This window comes from Drosophila miranda, chromosome 2 (genome assembly GCF_003369915.1).
Source record: "Drosophila miranda strain MSH22 chromosome 2, D.miranda_PacBio2.1, whole genome shotgun sequence".
Lineage (NCBI taxonomy): Eukaryota > Metazoa > Arthropoda > Insecta > Diptera > Drosophilidae > Drosophila > Drosophila miranda.
Window position 1 is genome coordinate 32,680,836 of NC_046675.1, and position 23,396 is coordinate 32,704,231.

Below are 23,396 nucleotides of genomic sequence, written 5' to 3' on the forward strand. Positions count from 1 at the left end.
GAATTTATAGCCACACACACACACACGGCCTGGAGACACAGCCACAGATGGAGACAGAGCCACAGATAGAGACGGAGACAGAGACAGAGATAGAGAGAGTGTGGAAGGATGCACGCGAACGTTGTTGCATAGATTGAATTGCATTTCAGGTGATGCCAGGGCACAGATTGGCCAAAATGGCATGTTAATTGGTCTAAATTTGATTTCCAATTTAATGTCACACGCCGCACACAAGTGCCACAGGCCCCGGCAGGCTGTGGGGCGTATCGATATCATTATCAAATTAGTTAATATTTCTGTCGCCCTCTTGCATTTCAGAGGCCACACACCAGGAGGCGGAGGAGCACACACAGCAGCACTAGCAGCAGGAGGAGGGACACACCGAGGCCTAGCCATGGGCAGTGGACACTATTTCTGGGCGATTTTCTACTTTGCCAGCCTCTGCAGTGCTTCACTGTAAGTACAGTAGATCCCTCCCACCCCCTCCGCTCACCACCCACATTCCACACAGATACACTCTCATACAGTAGCTGCAAATAGTAAACGCTTCTTCATCGGATTTTTTTTCCACCGCTTTAATAATTTTTGTAGCACTACTTCGGCCTTTATCTGGCATTCGCGTGGCTCTGTTGTACGACAGCACTTGGGGCCCCGGGAAAGTGGCTTTCCAAAAATGCAATTTACATATAATTCTCATTAATTTTTTGGGCCCAAACAGAAGCAGAGCCAGGCCCGTAAATACTCGTTGAAAATCGGTTAATGCACCTCCACTTGAGGGCTGAAGTAGTCGTGTAGTTTATGCCTCTTCATCCACTTTACACACACACACACACACACAAACACTCTCATTAAAATGTAATTAAATTTTCGTGTAATATTTTTGTCGGAGCATAAATTTTGGAATTATTTACGCTCAAGTCGAGGCCAGAGTCAGCAGAAAATACGCATCCATCTATGTGACTTTGGTTTCTTCTTCTGATAAGTGCGACAGTGTATAATACTCTATCTCTCTCTGATTCCGCCACTGATTTGTACATAACAAAAAAAAAATAATAATAATAATAAATGCTGTATGAAGCTTTTCTTTCCAAAAATATTCAACATAAAATTCAAGAACCAATTTGCTGATCAAATTATACCGTTCGTACGTTATCCCCATATCCTGATTTCAGAGCAAATAATGCCAAAATAAATTTCCGAGAAAAGGAGAAAAAAGTCTTAGATCAAATTTTAGGTGCAGGCAAATACGACGCCCGTATACGACCATCCGGAATCAATGGCACAGGTGAGAATACCCCTAATATAGCACCGCTACCCTTAATTTGGAGTTTTTGTGTTTTTGTTTTTCTTTTTTAAAAGCGTTTCCTTTTCCGTTTCAAGTGCTCTCAAAAAACCTATGATATTTAGTGTTAGATTTAGAACAAATCAAAATCGAAATCGAATCGAATCGAAACGAAATTCTAGCGATAATCTAAGTAACTAAATTAGTCTAGTATGCCCGTTCAGTTTTCGGAGCTTAGTTAAGTTATAAATTCACTAATTTTGCAAAATGTTGTCGATAAACTCACAATTTAAACCCAAACTTTATGCCAGATGGTCCCGCCATAGTCAGAATCAATCTATTCGTTCGAAGTATTATGACGATTAGTGATATCAAAATGGTAAGTCCCTCTCATGCACGGAGAACAACCCAGAAAGAATGAACGAAGCCGTACAGAATTTGAAAATTGGTTAGAGATTCGACAAAAATCCCCCCCCCCACACCTCCTCTAAGCTCTATCTCCATCTGTGTCTCTGTCTCTATATTTATCTCTGCCACATCTCATCTAGAAATGCTATTGCCTCACACAAACACACCCAAAAACACCCACACACACACACCGAAACTTTTGTTTTTGCGCTATATCCAATATATCCACATCACATTTTGCGTTTGATTTTAACCACTGTTTTTTTGGTGGCAGTTTTTTGTACAAGTCTTACTGTACTTTGTCCTGTATGTACGTTATCCTTTACGTTCCCGTTGTGCTGCTGGGTGCTCTAGAGTCCCGCCAGCAGCAGTCAATCGTTTGTTTATTTGTTTCGTTCATGCGTTTCTGTCTGAGTTCAAGCTACATGAAACTATTGGCGGGCGGGTTGATAAACAAACAAAAAGAAAGACAAATTATAGCACACTTTTCGGCTCATCAGAACAAGAATTAAAAGGTGTACCATACTTTTAGAGAGCTTGATATAAAATACACCAACACACAGCAACCAAAAGTATTGCCTGCTTTTTGGGGTCATCCGCGTAAAGGAGTTTGCATATATCGTTGCCTACTTTCGGAGGACGTCTGAACATCAAGGAGTCTTTGCCAAAAGCGTTGCCTACTTTTGGAGGGGTCTCATCATAAATAAGTTTTTGCAAAAAGTGCTGCCTACTTTTGTAGGGGGTCTTGTATTGCTGGCTACTTTCAATTAAAATTTTGTCCTCTTCCCCGCCCCCGCTCACCTTTTTGCATATGTACGTGTTTTTTCCATTAATACAATTTATTAATACATTTAAAATCGATTACGCCCAACGATTCCCCGCAGCGAATTACGAGTCGTTGCCAGAGTTCATGTTTTTTGCCGTTAATTTAATTATGATTAAATTTTTTTGATTTCCATTTTCCAGTTCATTTTGTGTTGACTTTTGCCACAGCAGCAGCAGCAATAGCAATGACATCCAATGACATCATTAATAATGTAAAAGCATCATAAATATTTGCAAAACTAGCTCACACACACACCAACGCTTCCACACACAAATAAATATGACAAATATCCATAGCCGAGTATAATACACATTTATATCTACCCTTAAAGCTCGATTAATAATAAAACTATTAAGGCATATCAATTAGCAACACACTGAATTTCCATTTGTATTTTTGTTCATTTTCACAAACATCAACACCACACCAACATCACCAACCCCACCAGCCCCCCTCGAAGGTCACAAACCACCGCCACCGCCATAGACAAAGCAAACAAAAGCAATTCTAGTATTAGCTTAACTTAGCCTAAAACAGCTGCAAAAATAGCTTTAATTTCTTTGTATCTTTAGAATGTAAGAGAGAAAAACAAAGCACCAAAAGAAAAGACAAGCAAATCGGGCCCAGCTCCTCAGTAACGAGCAAGATGTGGTCTCCATGGTCTTTTTCTTCTTGGCTATCAGATGGGCGGCACGGCACTCGACTCGACGTTTTTTTCTATTAGCGCGGGCTAGTATTTTCATATATTTGTTATTTCTTCTTATTGTTTTCCAACACCAGATATTTTTGCAACACTGATTTTCTTGTATTTCCACAAAAAATAAAACTCTATTCAAGTTTTAAGGGCCGCCCGCCTAAGGAAAAGTGTTGCTTGCTTTTGGGAGGCCGCTCATCAAAATCTACAAAAAGCATTGCCTGCTTTTGTGGGCAGCCCATAAAGAATCTACAGAAATTATTGCCTGCTTTTCGGGGGCAGAGGCCTCGTATCTTTTCGGTTCATTTTTTAAGTGATTTTTCTTGTGGAGCAGCAGCTGTTGTTTATAAATTTAAAAAAAAAACAAAAACGTATTGTCCATATGTATCGTCTACCCTCCAGATGGTCCCGCCGTTGTGCGCGTCAACATATTCGTACGAAGTATATCGAAAATCGATGATGTGACTATGGTAAGTGCCCCCCACGCCGTGTGTAATCCTCCAACAACAACTATTTGCAAATCTTAGGACCCTCTTTGACCTTCTGTTCTACTCCCATCCTTCTCTTCGTGTGACGCGTGCTAGGGCTGTTGTTGTTATTGTTGTATTCCGCTCTATTTCTCTCTTAGGAACACCACAGAAAAATAATAATATTCTAAAATATATATAAATATTATATTCTATATCTATTTATAATACATATTAAAAGAACTATGTTTGACTATCGATGTGATTAAATGATTTATCGTCCATTGATGATGATTTATTTCCATTTTGTACAATTTTCGCCTTTAGTTTTTTTTTCGAAAGTTTTTTAGCAAAATTCTCTGGCATTTGTTTTTGTTTTCCATTTGCATTTTTACAAATTAGAAAGTTTTTTCTTCCGTTTGCATTGGTAATTGAATTAGTATTTCCTTCTTTTCTTCATTATAAAAATAAAAACAAAACAAAAAACATGTAAAAAATAACAAAAACAAAACAAAATGTCTTTTTGGATCTCTTTCCTGTACACATCTCTCGCTATCTCCTTCTGTCACTCACTAGCTGTCTCTATCTCTCTCTCTCTCTCTCTATCTCTCTCTGTCTGTCTATTGCTATCTCTTTTAATTTTTAACAAGAAAACTTATACTTATCCCTAGATTAAAAACTACTTTCTACAGCTCTCTCTCTCTAACTATCTGTAAAAAAAAAATCTATTAAAAATCGTATTCTTAAATTTTAATTAATAAATTAATATTGAATTAATCAATCGTAACCGAATTTAATTAATTATTTAAAAATGCGACCTACTGATGTGCCTTTTTGGAGGATTCAATTTTGAAAAATACCGTTACCGATACCCCAATATTTTTTTTTTCAACGAATTTTCAAATTTACGTAAATTTATTTATAATTTCCATGCTGCTATTCGTATGTACAAAATATTTAGTGGAACATTGAAAATGAAAACGTGAAAATGTGTGTTCTTGTTTTTGTCGATGTGTGTGCTTATGTGTATGTGTGTGTCGTTCCCCCACCCCCCGTACCACCCACTCGAAAAAGTAATCCAATGGAAAATAGTTTTTCCTTGGTTTTTTTGTTTTGGTTTTCACCCTCTCTAAAAATCAGTACCGTAATTGAAAATGCCATGAAAAACCATACACTATTTCATACCATAAATAAAAAATAAATATAGAAGCTACAACTAAAAATCCAATTAGCAAGCAACTAAAAATTCAGCAAAAACCAGAAAGAAAACAACAACAAAAAATACAACAACATACGTATAACATAGAGAATATTTCATTTTTCAAAATGAGATCCATGCAGACATTTTTCCCCATTTGAAAACGAGTATTTTTTGGGTTTAAAATTCAATTCAATTTTGATTTTCTTGATTAGTTTTATTTCTGTTTGGTTTTCCTTTGATTTTCCATAACATTTCGCGCACACACATGAAAAAAAAAAAATATATATATATAGATATGTATGCAGTTTGTAAGACTCGAAAGTTAGTTAGTAAGTACGATTAAGGTTCCAACTAAGTTCAGGTCGGATGTGGGATGATCGATGATGATTGATGATGATGGATTCTTGTAGCTAATTTGGCCACAATGGTGAAGGTGAACATGTTCCTGCGATCCATATCGAAGATTGATGATTACAAAATGGTGAGTCCGCCTCCGAAAAGGATCCGAGCACAGCTACAGCTACACAGCTACACAACCACAAAACTACAATACACACAACCCCAAAAGCCGCTTACTTTCTCTCACCTTTCGCTGTGCGTGTCAATGTGTGTGTATCCGTGGATATAGGGTGTCATCCAATATGGAATATCTGTACATTTAATTGTAAACTATATAATTATTGTATAAACTACTGGACGTGTATATGTATCTCTCTTTTATTGTACAGAAAATATTTATGGTTTGTCTTTATTGCGTTTCTCTCGAATCAGAGGCTCTCCCGCTTAAGCGCTTTCGTGCCTCTCTCTCTCTCTCTCTGTCTTCCAAATCACCGCCAAAACGCCACAAACCGATGTCACCTGGCCTCTCAAATGCAAGCTATACCAGCGAAAGTACTACTAAAACCTACGTCTAAGTCTTAGCTATAGTTTAAGCCTAAATTTAAGTGAGAAAAAAATCAACCAGCCACCAAAAACCACAGATACAGCCACCGCCATTCACCTTAAACCACCTTTGAAACCCACAAGAAATACCCGACGCTCTCATTCAGTTTAATTTTCCTTCTGTTTCGGTTTTCATTTCAATTCTAAAATAGGTTTGTGATGCCACAGAAAAACCATTCACTCTGCCACACAGAAAGAGGACCGCAAAAAAGCAAAGAAATACAGAAAAGTCTCCCTAATAATTATTCATTTTTCATTTTTTTATACACTTTTCCCAATCGAAAAGGGAATAAAATTTTGGTTAGTTTTACGACAGAAGTGGTAATAGCTCTCATTAGGGTTTTCCATAATCGTTTTCTGTTTCAGAGTCCCCCCCCAATTTTTGTGTTCTAAATGTTCCATCCTTTGATGTGTGGTGTATTTTTCATCACTTTTTGGCATGAATAATTCCAGTTATTCCTTAGGAAAGATGTACCGCATGAAAAGTTCAATTTTAAGTTAGATTTTAAGCCAAAAAAAACAAACCAAAAATCATTTTTTAAGGAATGTTTTAGATATATAAATGTCTATGAATCTACTTAGTTGTAAGATGCCGTTGCTTTTGTCCTTTTTCACGCCGCTTGCCACCTCCTCTTAATGCTTGTTGTTTTTGCCTGCCTTTTGCCTGTGCAACTCGTTGCATGCCCTGCATTTTGTTGCATTATGAAATATTTACTAGACATCAGACATAAAACAAAAAAAAACTGAGAAATATATATATGCTATATAATCAATATACATGACAACCAAAAAAAAATACCCCCCAAAAAAATTTCGCCAATGCCTTGCTCTCGCCTTTTTCATATTCCAACCAAAAAAAAAAAAAGAAAGAAAGAAAGAAAAACCATTTTTTGCTTAAAGAAACCCCCAATCAAGTTAAATTAAATGAAAATGAAATTGAAAAACTCCTCCTCTCGAAAACACAGAAAGAAAACTCCCATTGAAATTTGCATTGTAGTTGAAAATTGAATTGGACCGAAAAATTGCCCCTGTTTTATTTCCTTTACTAATGAGAGTTTTTCTTCGACGCGTCCCCAACCCCCACCGCCTTCGATTTTCGTTCGCCCTGCAGGAGTACAGTGTGCAGTTAACATTCCGAGAGCAATGGACGGATGAGCGTCTGAAGTTCGACGATATTCAGGGTAAGTGTCGCTAAAAACAATTTATTTAAATATATATTAGAAAATACCGCAAAATACTAGAAAATATCAAAAAAGACTAGAAAATACTAGACCACAACCAATTGAAAAATACCAAAATAAATATACCATAAAATATTAGAAAAATACCAGAAAAAAGGAAAGCCCTTTACTATAAAAACAAACAAAAGTACTAATATATGTATTACAAATAAAAAAATTTTAAAATTACTGTAAACTCTATCAAAACCGTAGAAAATACCAGGCAGTGCTTTTAATACCGAAAATTCTAGAAAAAAAAATAGAAAAATACCAGTAAGCAATATAAAAATACCTCAAAAAGTTATAAAAATAAATACCTAAATTACAAAATACTAGATGAAAACTAGAAATATGAAATAGAGAAGAATACCACAAAAATGTAGGGGAAAAAACCGTAGAAAAATACCATATAATACTAGAAGCCATACAAAAATGAAATGAGCTAATTTTTTTTAAGTGTTATTATGTTTAATCTGTAATGTGTTATTTTGAATTTTAACCTATTTTTCGTTTGTTTGTATCCGATCTTTCTCAAAAGGTCGGCTCAAATACCTCACACTGACGGAGGCGAACCGAGTCTGGATGCCGGATCTTTTCTTCTCAAACGAGAAGGAGGGACATTTTCACAACATAATCATGCCCAATGTGTATATACGCATTTTTCCCAACGGTTCAGTTCTGTACAGTATACGTATCTCGCTGACATTGGCTTGTCCAATGAATCTCAAACTATATCCATTGGATAGACAAATATGTTCATTGAGAATGGCCAGTTGTAAGTGTTGAAACGATACAGTATCCAACGGGCCAACTAACAACTAACACCAAACATTCCATACACCCAATCCAACAGATGGCTGGACCACAAATGATTTGGTGTTCCTTTGGAAGGAGGGTGATCCTGTGCAGGTCGTTAAGAATTTACACCTACCTCGCTTCACTTTGGAGAAGTTTTTGACTGATTACTGTAACAGTAAAACCAACACGGGTACGTTTCTGTTCCTCCTCCTCCTGTTCGCTCCTTCGAAACAGCGTTTTCTTCGTCTCTACTTCTACTCTACCTCTACCTCTACCTCTACGCTACTCTACTCGCCTATGTATCTATGTATCTAACTATCTTTTGCGTAGCTTGTTTTTCGTTGTTGCTGCATGCCATTTAACCTTTTCAGTAAATGTATTATAAACAGCCTCATAACCACTTCATAGCACACATTTCCATATCGTTCTGCTGTCGAGAATCCCGAATCGAAGCCCATAAGCAGCAAGCTTTTACGACCCACACACACACACACACACACACTTACCCCCCAAGTCGTGGTAGTCGCATTTAGATACACTTTCAGGAACACAGATACCAATTTTTACCTTGCTGTTTTTTATGAGCACATGCGCGCGCTTTTCCCCCGTAAATGTTTGCAACTATTCAGGAAGCAGAACGGCAGGAGGGCAAAAGAGCACGGAGAGTAACGGAAGAAGTAATGTAAGAAGGAAAAATGTACGACAAAAGCCGTAAGGAAAGTAAATTAATCGAGGAAATTGTGTGCAACGTTGTTTAAACTTTGCACAAAGAGACATCGAAGATGATTCCCCAACGAAGACGATGATGATTATGTGTAGGTGAATGCAAACAACGAATCGAATTCAAAAAGATTCTTTTTCGTACAAGTTCTGGGTAAAACTACTGTTTGTGTGCCTCAGTCAGCGCATATTGGTATAGAGTGCAAATACGAGCAGAGGATGGATTCATTTGCATTTGTTTACCCAAGTATTTTCGGTATTTATTTAAGGAAAAGCTGCACCTTAAACGCCTCAAACGTTAGAGTAGCATTTAGAGGAAGTTCCTTTAGAAATTCATACGCAATCAGTGCCACCCACCATCCCCCCAGCCCCATCATTGCCCAACCCTAAATACATAGTTATTTCAAAGGTACATACTTGAGTGCCCCGCATGAACTCACAGTAGTTTTTAAATCAGGGTTTAAAAGTGATTTAAATCGTTTGCAGTTCTGTAAAATTACTCAAAAAATATGAGTACTAGGGAGAGAAATTATCTTAATGAACGAAGGAAAAGTTCTCATTTAACACATACTGAAAAATAGCATACTTCATGGGGCTAATCACTGCCTGGTCAAGCACTTGCATGTTCTTTCACGTCTCGAAAGGCATAAGCATACTTTATTGGGCTACTGTGCGACCCAATATCACACTTTATGGCGCGGCTATTTCTCAGCCTCAGCCTCTGCCTTGCAATTGTTCTTGCATTGGACTCTGCCGACGCTGATCTGCCGCTTCGCAAAATAACAAAAATATCACACTTTATGCCGCGGCTATTCCTCAGCCTCAGCCTCTGCCTTGCAAACCCTTGCATGTTGGTTCATGTCTCGAAAGGCATAGAAATACAAACAAATACCATACTTCATTCGATTTTGCATCGCAATTCTGCCGACGCTGATCTGCCGCTGCGCAAAATACAAACAAATGTGATACTTTGCGGGGCTACACACACAAATAAACACATTACTTTATGGCGCGGCTACACCGCTGCCTGCGAGCATCGAAAGGCGAAGGTGACGGTGGAAGGAGACTATGAAAAAGTGGTCCTGCAATTTACATGGCAATTCTGCCGGCGCTGATCTTGCCGATAAGGAAATGTGCATTTGGGTGATATTTTCAAGCAAAAGGTTTTTTTCTCGTTTTCTCTAAAGGCGAGGGTGTGAGGGGAGTATATTCGACTATCTTTTGATCATGCAGGGCTCTAGTACAAACCAAATCATAACTGTCCCCTTCATTGTGTTAGCATGAGCCTGAGTTTGCCTCATTTTCTCCCTCATTTTAAGCTGAAACAAAAGTGTTCTCTAAGATATAAGATATACATACATATACCATATACTCGTACATATACCAACATACATACATAGATGTTGCAGTAGTGTTGTTTGCAATTTTAGAACTCTCTCTCTCTCTCTCTCTGTCTGTCATTCTCTCGTGTTGAAACCTAGTTGCTCACATAAAGTTTATTAATTCTATATCTTCTATGAGCGTTTTTTGCGGAGTGAGAAATGTGTGAGAGCTCGTGGTTAAGGTGCAATCAGAGAGAGGCGGCGCGGCTGCTTGGTTTGATTGATGAAAGAGTCCAGCCCGGCCAGCCCAAAAGAACCGTTATCGAAACCAAAACCAAAGGCAGAACAGAAACAGAACCAAAGCCAAAAGCCACAGCACAGTGCAAAATGTGTGCCAGACGTGTGCCAGGATGTGTGCAACGATATATATTTGTTCCAGAAATCCAGAACCAGAACCACACACGCAGCCCAGCAAACGCATACAAACAAATACGATAAAGGGAACTCACAGATACCATACACAGAGAAAAAATCAAGTGAACTAAAACGACGAACAACAATGAAAAATTCCCAAAAAAAAAATCTTGGGAAAAATATGAGAATGTTTTCAAATAATAAAACACCTTTGTCTTGAAGAGTATGGAACGCATTTGCCAACAAATTAACGGAAATGAAGCATACAACAAAGGGGCGGGCATTGCCAGTGGGGCGTCCTGGGCGGGCGTGGCCGGAACTGTAGGGAAAATGGAAATTCGAGCATCGAACGTCGAAAACTTCATTTCCGTTAAGATTTTTGTTGTGCAAAGAAAAAAAGAAAAAAAATATATAGACAGAAAATTGAAATTTTGCTGTTGAAATACTTTTTGCCTATGATGCAATTTTTCATTTGATTTTATAATTTTCCACTCTCTGTGTGTCTCCTACCAGCTTTTCTGTTTTTGTTTTCTGTATATACACCCTCCCGTTTTCCCCCTCTGCCAATGCAGTTTCTTTTACTCCCCCACCCCGACCATTTTCTGTACAGACAAAACAAATCAAAATTCTCTTCTCTAATAAATGTTTGATTTTTTGTTTTTGGGCAAAATTTTTTAAGAAGCAAATACACCATTTTTATGTTTCCTCTCCACTCTACTCTCTCTCTCTTTAAAAATCTCTAATTATTGTAAAATATATTGGATACCACTAACTAAACTATCTATCTGTCTGTGTGTACTATATGTGAAATCAAAAAAAATACGAAAAATACGAAGACGTAAAGACATTTCCCTCCCAATTAGATTTTGAGTTTGACACAGTTTTATATACCTTGTATACTCATAGGTGAATACAGTTGCCTCAAAGTCGATCTACTATTCAAGCGAGAATTCTCATATTACTTAATACAAATTTATATACCATGCTGTATGTTGGTCATTGTATCATGGGTATCATTTTGGCTGGATCAAGGCGCAGTGCCAGCGCGTGTGTCATTGGGTGAGTACTCCACAAAAACAACAACAACAACAACTCCACTAGACACATGTGTCTGCAACAGCGAACCAGCATTGAGAACGGTTCGATCCTGAGATCCTAAGCGATCAAACATGTTCGAGGCAACATCCAATACGAAGCCGAAGCCGAAGCAACACTTTCCGTATACTTCCAACATGTTTTTTGTAACTGTTCGATGTTCGATGTTCGATGTTCTCTCTCTCTCTGATCTACAAAATGTTCTCTAATTTAATCGAATATCTAATCATATCCTTTGGATCTGTCACACAGGTGTCACCACTCTATTGACCATGGCAACACAAACATCGGGCATAAATGCATCACTGCCACCAGTATCCTATACGAAGGCGATTGACGTGTGGACCGGCGTCTGTTTGACCTTCGTGTTCGGGGCATTGCTTGAGTTTGCCTTAGTGAACTATGCATCCCGTTCAGGTTCGAATAAATCTAGTAATTGAGATTTGATATGCTTCTTAACAACCTTATAAATGTTAATTAATCGATGGTGTTTTTTCCTTTTTTTATACTACTATTTTTGACTGTTGCTTTTTATTGTAACTCGAGTGAAATAATACTACCAATACTACTACTACTACTACTACCCATAAAACATATACGTATAATACTCGTATGTATGTATATGTGTCTGCCGTTAAGTGTACATACAAGAACCAGTAACACAACCAACCAATCTGTCTATCGATTGACCTGAAGAAAACACAGAACCCTGTGACCTGAAGAATGAACACAACTCTGGGGCGCTTGAACTGACTCTCACACACAACTCACACACTTTTCCTTCCACACATAACCAGGGCAGGAGCCGAATCTGAGCCGAAGCCCCCAACCCGCCCCTACATATGTGTCTATATATATATAGCCTTATATCTGAACAAAAAATGTTTAGTCGTAGAACTTTCGATATGTGTAATATTTTTTTGTTTACTTAATTTTCATCTTTTTGATATCTAACAACAACTACAATGATGTTCTACGTGTGAATCTATACTAATCCAAGTTTTCTGTTTTACTCTCTTACTTTCATTCCGCTCCCCAAAAACCATCCATCCATCCATCAACCATCAATTCCTATACAATATACCCCATATACCCTATGATCCACCATCCACACACAAAAACTTCTGCAAAAATCCCACGAAAAAACGCGTTTGAAAAAAAAAACAACCCGATGAATTTTGCTTTCTGTTCGGTTCTTCGATGTTGTATCACAAAAAAAATAAAACAAAAAATAATGCTTGTAAATAAAAACCAAATACTTTTTGTATTAACTATAAACAATGATGTGTGTGGTAAAAAAAAAAAAATACAATTTAATTTTAATTAATTTTTTCAAATTTCTTTGATGGAAACTTGTTTCGAATCGTTTAAACGTGTATTTTTCTGTATTGTGTGACTATCTCTCTCTGTTTTTCTCTTTCTGTCTGTCTCTGTCTCTTTCACTATTGCTGTTTAACTGTATAACTGTGTTCTTACTGTGCGTGTGTGTGTGTGTATTACAATGCATCTACAACTGTAAAATGTAAAAAAAAACACCATCGAAAACAACTCGGCATTCTTTTTGTGGAACATATAAATTCTTGTAAACATCTATCCATCACCACATGCAACATTATATATCCTACGATATGGTATATACGGATCGGGCCGCAGACATGCATAAGGAGAATATGAAAAAGAAGCGCCGAGATCTGGAGCAGGCCTCCCTGGACGCCGCTTCAGATCTGCTCGATACAGATAGCAATGCAACGTTCGCAATGGTACTTACCTCTTGATACACTATCCTCTCTATCTCGATTCTATTTCTTTAGAGTAGGGTAGGGGGGAGGGGAAAAGCTAGAACTAGAACTGGAAACTACCAGAAACTAAAAGAATATATAAGCTTGCAGACTTGCAACAAAAAATATCAAAAAATACTAGAAAAGTAACAGAAAATACTAGAAAATTTAAGCTTTAAGCAAGAAATACAGTAGAATACCAGAAAATACTATCTAATTGAGAGAAAATACCAAAAAAAAACTAGAAAATATACAGAAGAAATATAGAAAAATACTAGACGAATAGCAGAAGATCTTTGAAGGAATCAGAGAAAACCATACCATAAAATACTTAAGAAATGTCAGAAAATAATAGTAAAGTTACAGAAAATACTAGGAAAATACCTGAAAATATAAAATATAAACTGAAAAATACCAAAACATCTCTGAAGAAACCAGAAAATACAAGAAACTAGCCTCGCCAGAAGAGACTAGAAAGGTACTAGAGAAAAAAACAAGAGAATACTATCAAATTAACGGAAAATACCAGGAAATAACTATAATATATATATGGACAAATACTAGATATATACCAGAAAATACTAGAAACAAACTACACCAGAAATTGCCAGAAAAATACCAGAAAATACTAGGAAACACCAAAATGAATCCTAGAAAAATACCAGAAAACTCGCAATCTGTTGCTTTAAGAGGAGAAAAATCCGTCCGAGTCCGTTTTTAAAGATATAGGATAGCTAAGAACCAACCTAGAAGATATATCTTTAATTTCTCATTAGATGAACTGTTTGTACCCAATCCCCGATTGAGGGGTCTAATAGCAAGCCCCTCCAACCAGTAATTGCCATCATTTGTTTTTCCTTTTCGAAACAACAAACATCGAAACGTCGAGTTGGCTAAAACGAAACAAATTGCTATGATAAAACTATTAAAACAACTATTTCCTTTTATATTTGCCTCTTTCTTTATTACCACCCGAAAAACCAACAACCAAAACTGTTTTCAAACGTGTACCACCACACCACAAATAAACAACAAAAACCAAACAAAATATATATGCAAAAACCTTGCACCGAATCATCGCAAAACCACCACTCGACCGGGAATTGAATTGGAAAAATTGCAATGAAAATGAAATCGAAAATTAAATAAAATTTACGCACATGCCAATGCGAATGCATTAAACACCACCCTGCCCCCTGAAACACCACCACCACCACCACCACCACCACCACCCACTGAACAACAAACCTGCTCGAACCAACCAAAAAAAAACCCATCGAACCACCATCGAACCCCTCATTTGTTTCATGTCAAACGGCATCGCAATTTCAACGCGGTGGCGGCCAACAGAAACCGCTAGTGCGCCATCCCGGCGATCCGCTGGCCCTCGAGAAGCGTCTCCAGTGCGAGGTGCATATGCAGGCACCCAAGCGACCCAATTGCTGCAAGACCTGGCTATCGAAATTCCCCACAAGGTAACTGAGATACATGGCATCGCCGCCCCCTACCCCCTGCCGCTGACAACCGGCCGGGCGGTAGGCAGAGGCGGGGTGCCTAGTAGATCTCTTGAAATATACTTTAGTTCTATCTGTGTGTTGTGCATATAGTAGTTGATGGATTTACTTTTTGATGTTGTGAACATGTGTACTACTACTATTCTCTATTATATTCTCTTTTCACTAACTCTTGTTGACTTTTTTGCTATCACATCAAACAAAAACCAAAACAAAAACAACAACAATCTCTCAATACAGTCTCTCTCATTGATTCCGACTACTCCTGTGAAAAAACACCCGAAAAATCTGCCGCTTGCTTGCCGTTTGTTAAACAACAACTTGAGTTCTTTTGCTCGCTGATAATTTTTGTTGCCAAAATTTTGAAGAAGAAAAAAAAAAGTGAAGTAAAAGAAATAAAAAAAAAAATTTTAAATTTAAAAAAAAAATTGTACAAAAATTAAAAAAAAATATATATTTGTAAATTTTTAATTTCTTAAAAAGTGAACATTTTATTGCTTTTGTGACTTTTGAAATAATTTCTTGAGTGTGATTTGTTTGTTTTGAAAATCGATCAATCGAATGTTGTGTTGTAGATACAACCCCCCGTTTCCATCCCGCCCACGAGAACCCCCGCTCCCGCCCACTGTAGATACCACCCCACCCGCCGCTCACCCAAACCCCTTGCACTTATGATTTTCCAGCACGTCACACGCGCCCCACCTCGCCGCCGCCGCCACACACACAAACATTTTTAAAACAAACAAATTATTTTGCCAAAAGACACAAATTTTGAAATGAGAAATGAAAATTTGAAACTGAAACAATTCGGAAACAAAAAAAAAAAAAACAAAAAAAAACCAAAAAGAAAAATAAGAAAACTGAAAAACCGAAAAAAAAGTAATCACAAATCAAATCAAAAAGCCAATCTTTAGATGATCAATTAATATATATTTTCTTCGTACTTGTTGAATATTTATCCAAAGACAATGTTCTAGATCGAAGAGAATCGATGTTATATCCCGGATCACCTTCCCGCTGGTCTTTGCCCTCTTCAACCTGGTCTACTGGAGCACCTATCTCTTCAGGGAGGAGGAGGATGAGTAAATGCCGTTGCCAATACTTAAATTTAAATTTAAATACTTGATACGATTACAAACCAACTTACCAAAAACGAAACAGCAAAAAAAATACCAAACAGAAAAATGTAACCGAAAAACACATGAAAAATGTGATGTACTAACCTATTCTTTCAATTCTTTTTCCATTCTTTCCACAAACTAACTTTTGGTTCCCATTTGGATTCATTTGTCATGCTCTTTTTGTGTTGCGTTTTGTGTTTTCCAAACTGATTTGTTGTGAACAAACTTCAAATGAAAAAGGACCTTCTAAGGACCGCCCACGGCTATGTAGAATCCAAACGTGAGAGAGAGAGAGAACGAGGGGCATGCCCCCGCAAAGAACAGAGACAGAATCAGAGTTATAGGCAAGGCTTCGAGGCACTTCCATTAAAGATTTAAATGATAATTCGATTGAGGATGATGGAAAAAATTATAAAGTTAATTCTTAAGCTCAATTGATGATCCAAAAGTGTGACTGCATAGTAGTTAATGTTATTAATAATTATAAAAAACCAAAAAACACAAACACAACACGACACACACACCCTGAAACAACAATTGTTTTGAGTTAGACTAGTTGAAAATCAATTTAAAAACAAATTAAAATTAAAATTAAATTTAAATTTAAAAAAAAAAACAAAAAATTACACACACAATTGATTTGTACTTAAAACGAAATTTCATAAGTTTAGCCCTAAATCCGTTAATCCAAGGATCCAGAGGTCGTGCACCAACGACCATCTTTTGTACATACGAATGAATATGAATATGAATACGAATAAGTTTTAAGCGACAAAAAAAACAACCAAAAATCTCTAGTTTAAAAACAAAATTCGAATTGTATAAAGAGCATTGTGTAGATATTTACTAAGTTTAGTCGATAAACCCGAAACGGCGGAAGCCAAGCGAACAAAAACTCTAGGTAAAAAAATTCCAATCAATTATATGTTCATTCATCGAAAAGAAGCTATCGAATAAACCAATCGTACGAAGAAAATCCTCTACAAAGCACACACTCAGAAAAGAAACAAAAACCTAAAAAACCAAGAAGTATGTTTATTTATTAAAGAGCTAAAAAAGAAAATATGGTAAAAAATGGTGGGTATTTTTTGCATCCGTTTTTTCCTAGAATTCCTAGAATTATACTTTAAAAGCCTGCTTTCGAGTTTTGAGCATTTGTTAAAGTAGTTTTACAATATATTGAATATTAAAAAAAAATCAATTTTAAAGGGAATACTCGTAGTCCCGAATTCTTATTTGATTTAAATACTAGACTTTTATTACATTTCCCTTATGTATTGTGGGTCCCAAACGGCTGGCTCCCCTTTTTAGATATAGTTTATTTCCCCGTTTTCCTTAAGTAGAGTTACTAATACAAGAATATATAACAACTAAAACCAATTAAAAAACAGACAATACAAATACGTAATCGAATATCGAATCGATATATAGAGCCACCACTACCATATAGAGAGAGTTCTTTGCCAATAACCCAAAAAATTAACAACCAAATTTTTTTGGTTATTTAAGTGCCTTTTTTCATACGAATAAACACTTCCAGAACATCCTTCCTCTGCCACCCCGCCCCCGCCCCCTGCCACCTCTTCGATGCACAAACAGCTTTAACTTTTAGCGAACAAAAAAAAATACTAAAAATACTAACAAAAGTACTAACTGAATTCTACATAGCAACAATAACAACAAACAAACAAAACAAAAAAAAAATACAGCCAGTGAAACACTTAAAAAAATTTCAACTAAAACCAAAATTTCTTTGTAATTTTTGTAGTTTTTATGAATATTTGTTATTTTGAAAGCTTGTTTCACATTTGATTTTATTCCTAAGTTCTTTGGAAATGCTTTTCGATCACTTTTGCTTTAAATATCATTTCGATAACTAAAAGGTAAGAAGAGAAATTAGAAAATTACCAACTAAAGAAAACCAAAAATGAAAATCAAAAATCAATGAAATGATTACAAATAAAAAACTTGTGCTAATATTAAAGAAAGAAAAAAAACACTACACAGAAAAAAGCACCCATGCATAATAATTGTTGTCATTAAAAAAAAACAAAAAAACATAAGCATACAAAAACTTAAATGTAAAAGGAAAAATTCTAAATATATCGATGAATCGATAAAAATCTATCATCGATCACTTTCGTTAAGTCGATAACATATTGATAGATGCATACATGTTGTAAAAGTTGTGCCAAAAACATTAGTCGAAAGAGTATCGAAGATGAATCGATAGCTAGTAAATAAATACTCGTACAGCGATAACGGTGAACGATGCGAAAAACTATAGCGATAGTTGTAATGTAAATGAATAGCTACTAATAGCTAGCGAAGAAGATCGATCAAAACGATCATCGATAAACGATAACAAACGATAACTATAGCGATAGACGTAATGTAAATGAAAAAGCTATTGAACATACAGGGTTTTTAAATGTGAGCATATAAATGTTGAAGCAAGAAGAAGAATAGAAGAAATACTAGACGAAAGACGACACGACAACACGACACCACAATGTTATCGATACAATATATCGATCGAAGTAAGAAAGTAGAAAGATGAACAATTAGGCATTTATTTATAGTGGGGGTTCCATGGATTGGGGGGTACTTTGGTTGTGTGCTGCTTTCAGTTTAGTCGATTCTTCGGATTTTGTCAATTATCATTTACGTATTTCCAATAGGCAAATTGTTCAGCAGCGCGGCAGTCCAATCGATAGCACACAGATTGTAAATACGAGGCAACTTTAGACTTGAATGTTTTGGAGTAATAGATGGAATAACAGAAAAGCGAATTAACGGGAAAAAAAACCGACGTATAGATGATAAGATTAATGTATGGTTTTAGATACTAAGGAAAAGGGTCATTAAACAATACTAACAAAAACAGAAGAAAGAAATAAAGAAAGAGAAAAAGGAAAACCTACCACTGAAGGCCACTCATTCACACAGCAATCGACACTACCCAACACTAACCAACACTTTTCCACACTAAAATGTTTAATCTTTGCAACACACAAAAATCGAACTCGAAATCGAATCTAATCGCTGCACAGAAAACCCAAGTGAAAACTTTAGATAAAGATCATATGACACATATCTTCCAATAAAGAACTTCTTGGCCGCGAAGCAAAGTTCTCTAACAATCAAAACGACACGAAACAAAAAAAGAGACATTGTAAATACCAACAAAAACAACAAGAAATACCAATCAGAAAGAAGAACAAAATCACCTTACTTTATAGAGCTCTAAGTGGACGAAATGCGCACAGAACACACATTCACAGCCAACAAAAAGTATAGCAACAAATTGTATAAGAAAAACCATACTCACACACACACACACACACACACACACACACACCCACAACACTCACACACAAATGTAGTCTTAAGATCGGAAAACATGAATTTTGCTCTAGTGCATACCCCCTAAAAAGGAAAATCCAGGTAAATAGTAGGGAAAGCCAGAAGGAGAGAAAAAAAAGTTAAACAGAAAACCAAACAAAAAAGGAAAGCAAATCAAACCCAAAAGCGAAAAAAATCAGTAGAATAATTATACAAAAAAAAAGAAACAAACAAAACAAAAAAATAGTTGAAAATAATTGTTGTCGACCCGCGAAGAAAAGCAAAAGAAAAATGCAAAAGAAAAACGCCAGAAAATTGTGTAAGACCCCTCCCCCCCAAAAGGAATACAAGAATAAAAGATGTTTGTGAAATGTTTATAAATAAAAATGAAACCAAAAGAAATATGAAAGAAAAATACAAAGAAAGAGTTTCTTTTAATGGGTGGAAAAGAACGAGGAGAGCTGCTGCAGGACGCGTGACATATTTAAACGCTTCCTTTCTGTAAAAAAAGAGAATCTTAGACCCCTGGACTTCCTAGAGCCTTCAACAGGCTGAACAAAAAGTCTAAAATGTAGAAATTTAAAATGAAATCGAACCGATGGGCGTTACTGCATAACGCGTGACATGTCTTAACGCTTCTATTGTGGAAAAGAAAGATAATCTTAGACTCCTGGAACTCCTAGAACCTTCAACAGAGTGCACAAAAAGTTTAAAATGTAGAAATTTAAAAAAAAATCGATCCGATGGGCGCTGCTGCAGGACGCGTGGTGCTAATAAACTAAGTGATAGTCGTATTTTCAGAAAAGGCCAAGCACATGCCATAAGCACGCCTACTTTTTAATGAAAATTCCCACCGAGGGGCGCTGCTGCATGTACAATCTTGGAAGTTTTTCTATCAAATATCAGATTTTATTCAAAAAGAAAAGATCTCCCCATCTACTGTCTCTCTTTGATCTCCAAAAAGTAGTCTTTGGTGGCCTTTCGATTCGTTTTGCCATTGGGACTCCGTATGAGATCCTCCACAATGATGGCACCTTCGTGCAAATGCTTGTACTTGGCATCCGTGTGGCCCCTCACATAGTCTATAATGTCCTGGGCTTTCAGATCACTTCCCTGCCGCTTGACGACTGCGGCGGCGGCCTTATCCCCGTTGATTGGGTCCCAGACGCCAAAGACACAGACCTCGGCGACGTCTGGCATTTCGGAGATGATCGTTTCGATGTCATTCGGATAGTACATGATGTTCTGGTACTTCAGCATGTCCTTTTTCCGCTCCACAATGTACAGGAAGCCATCCTGATCAAAGTATCCCAGATCCCCCGTGTGGAACCACATCTGAGGGTCGCGCATTTTACGAGTCTCCTGTGGGTTTCCATAGTATCCTGCCCAATACTGGCCATTACGGATGCATACCTCTCCAAGCTCATTGGGACCCAGGGATTTGCCCTCCTCGCTGATGATCTTTGCCTTCAAGCCAGGGACCACTCTTCCCACCGAGTTGGGCTTCTCATCAAAGTGATAGTTAATGGTCCCCATGGCTCCCAGTTCCGTGAATCCATACATGAAGTTCAGACAGTCGCTGCTCAGGCGACTTCTGATCTGTTTCTGGGTCTCCACCGAAGAGCGTCCACCTCCAAAAACGAATTGACGGATGCTCGACAAGTCGGCGCCTTCAAACTCGGGACAACTTGCCATTTGGGCCATCTGTGAGGGTCCCTGCATGATCCAGGTGATCTTGTACTCCTCTATGAGCCGCATCATGTGAACAGGATCAAAGACATTGTCTGCTATAATCCTCGTAGTGCTGAAAACTCCAGATGTTATTGTTGTCAAGAGGCCAGTGATCCAATCGAGGCTGCTATGGGTATACTGAATATCCGAGGTGGTTAGGGAGCTGCAAAAGAAATGGAAACCAATCAGAAATCTACAGACACTTCCGCAGATCTAGATCTACTCACTAGCTCCCCGTAAGAATCTGGTGACTGTTGGTAATGGTCACCGCCTTGGGGATGCCCGTGGTGCCCGAGGAGCAGAGTATCGCTAGGGTCTGATCGATGCCCTGCTCCAGTCGCACGGGCCGAAAGTTCTCCTCGATGGGCGAAGAGAGTATCTGCTGGATGGGTGTCGATCCACCCTCCGGATGGTTCCGCATCGTAACGATCTCCACATCCTCCATACCCCGTGTGGCGTCTCTCACTTTCTCGTACTCGTCTCCGTCGCAGAAGATGATCCGTGGGTGCGTGATGGAAAAGAGCTTCTCGATGGTGCCCCGATCGTAGGCGATGTTCAGCGAGTGGAAGGCGATGCCGTTGAAGAAGCAGCCATACGCGACGGCAGGGATATGGCTGGTATTCCTGGCTATAATCCCCACGATGTCCGACTGGAGGAGACCCTTCGATCGCATATACGAGGCCACTCGCATCGCATTCGAGTGGAGCTCCTCTCGGGTGAGGATTGTCTCCTCTGTGGTGGATATCTGGAAGATACATACACCTGTATCTCTCTCTTGTGGGATAGATGGATGTAACAGATACTCACTTGGGCAATCAGCTTTGGATGCCTCCGCATCTCATGGAAGATAATCTCCCCAATGGACAGATCCGGGGCAAAGTACTCTTCGATCTCTGATCCACTCCAGATCTTAAGATCTCCATCGTAGGAATTTGCTAGGACGTAAGGCATTCCGTGCGTGCACTTTTCTTGGCTTTCAAATGTTTTACTGAACTGTTAATAGATCCCGAGTGCCGAGTCTCTTTTATACCCAAATAATAACAAAAAAAACCAAGAGATACGTAATCCCAAAGATTGCAACGTAACGGAAGATAGGGGACTGGTCCAAAGTCAAGGCTTCGCTTCTTTCACCATTTCTGTTTACGAAGTTAACATCACATCACAACAAAATTCTGGGGCTGGAAAATTATGAAGATAAATCCGCGGTAATGCTCGTAAAAAAGTCATGGGTCCCGTGCTCCGAAAAAACAGGTCATATTCTGTATTTGCTTATCGCATTACATGCTGGGAATCCAAGTCCAACTTTCTGCGATATCATTATTATACGTAGGAATCTATCTATGTATCTTGTATCTGGTATCTGCGGGGGAGCTGCGTTTACGGCATGACAATCGAATAACTGTTGGAGATTGTGGTGCTATCTACAAAATTGCTATGCTCTGCAATAAAGTATTAGGAAAAGGTCTGAAAACGAGCAAGTAGCTAAAAATATGGGTATTTTGGGGTATCCATTGATTGATTCGCTTGTAAGAACGTCTTTTCTATGTTTTATTGGATATTTTGTGAAGATATGCTTGAATATATGCTCAAAAACTAGACACCCTGCAATGTTGAGCGAGGTACGACTTTTCGTCAAGCGAATTCTTATACAAATTAGAAATAACTGTGGATGTGGAAGCCCTGGGGTGCGAGGAGAATGCCAACCGACCCACCTTCCAGTTAGTTCGAGTCTTTTGTCGAGAGAGAAACAGAGAGCCTAGTGAATGAATTCAACTGAAAATTCTATGAAAAACACTTGAACATTCAAGAAAGAGAAGGTACATAGGCTTGTACTGCCTTGCCTCTAATGAAGAAACACCTCGTTGTACATTACATGGGTCGCATGCCCCTACCCTCTTTGAAACCCTGCAAAATGACCCCAACCTCTTTCCCAAACATGTTGACAATAAAAATGATGCTGCGCAACATATACGTTTGTTGCGAATATCAGAATGAGAATATGTTGCAGTAGAATGTTGCAAAATTGTGGTTTTCAGTTTTCATTTATTGCCGCTTTTTAGTGGCGCCATAACTTTAAACATTTTGCAGCAAAAGACGCCAGGCTGCGCTTAGTTCCAAAGTAAAGCAATAGAAAGCGCCAGTGGTGCCAAAGGAAATTTATTTAAAAGTGGTTTTAATTCAAATAATTAAAAAAAATATATACAAAAATTATTGATAAGCAAAATAAATCTAGAAAAATATTAAAAAATATTCCACAAAATATAGTACCCAAGTATTAACCAAAATAAGCAAGAAAACGGCTTATTCTTGAGATTCTATCAATACTTAAGATACAAACTCCACCAAAACTCCCTTAAGCCCCTACCAAGACACCTTTTAACCCCCCAAAAGACAATTATTTATTCAATAAACGCCTGATCTGAACCATTGCACAACTTTTTATGAATAATCATCTGATCATTGGATGCTGTGCTGACAGCAACAAAAAAAGATACATCTCGTGTCAAGCGAAAGCGTT

General features: G+C 37.7%; 2 protein-coding genes across 18 annotated transcripts in view; one reads left to right on the forward strand and one right to left on the reverse strand.

Annotated features, from left to right (window-relative positions):
- LOC108157080 (glutamate-gated chloride channel) overlaps positions 1-19,549 on the forward strand; it is a 45,196-nt gene extending 25,647 nt beyond the window's left edge. Inside the window, exons 2-13 of one of the 17 annotated variants that reach the window (XM_017288917.2) lie at positions 319-456; positions 1,173-1,285; positions 1,594-1,661; positions 6,932-7,001; positions 7,579-7,815; positions 7,894-8,028; positions 11,201-11,353; positions 11,642-11,821; positions 13,043-13,149; positions 14,518-14,642; positions 15,647-15,763; positions 16,043-19,549. In XM_017288917.2, coding sequence (XP_017144406.1) covers positions 395-456; positions 1,173-1,285; positions 1,594-1,661; positions 6,932-7,001; positions 7,579-7,815; positions 7,894-8,028; positions 11,201-11,353; positions 11,642-11,821; positions 13,043-13,149; positions 14,518-14,642; positions 15,647-15,763; positions 16,043-16,052 — 1,377 coding nt within the window. In that variant the 5' untranslated portion in view covers positions 319-394 and the 3' untranslated portion in view covers positions 16,053-19,549. Of the gene's footprint in view, positions 1-318; positions 457-1,172; positions 1,286-1,593; positions 1,662-3,612; positions 3,681-6,931; positions 7,002-7,578; positions 7,816-7,893; positions 8,029-11,200; positions 11,354-11,641; positions 11,822-13,042; positions 13,150-14,483; positions 14,643-15,646 lie in introns of all 17 variants that reach the window. The other 16 variants (XM_033389033.1, XM_033389037.1, XM_017288923.2 and 13 more) reach the window with 16 other exon arrangements.
- A 392-nt stretch (positions 19,550-19,941) lies between these two features.
- Positions 19,942-21,884, reverse strand: LOC108157739 (luciferin 4-monooxygenase-like). Its single transcript, XM_017289917.2, has 3 exons — positions 21,686-21,884; positions 21,106-21,623; positions 19,942-21,041 (listed from the first exon to the last, which is right to left on the reverse strand). Exons 1-3 carry the CDS (start codon positions 21,827-21,829, stop codon positions 20,084-20,086), a joined length of 1,620 nt encoding a protein of 539 aa, XP_017145406.1. The 5' UTR covers positions 21,830-21,884; the 3' UTR covers positions 19,942-20,083.
- Positions 21,885-23,396: the final 1,512 nt, after the last annotated feature.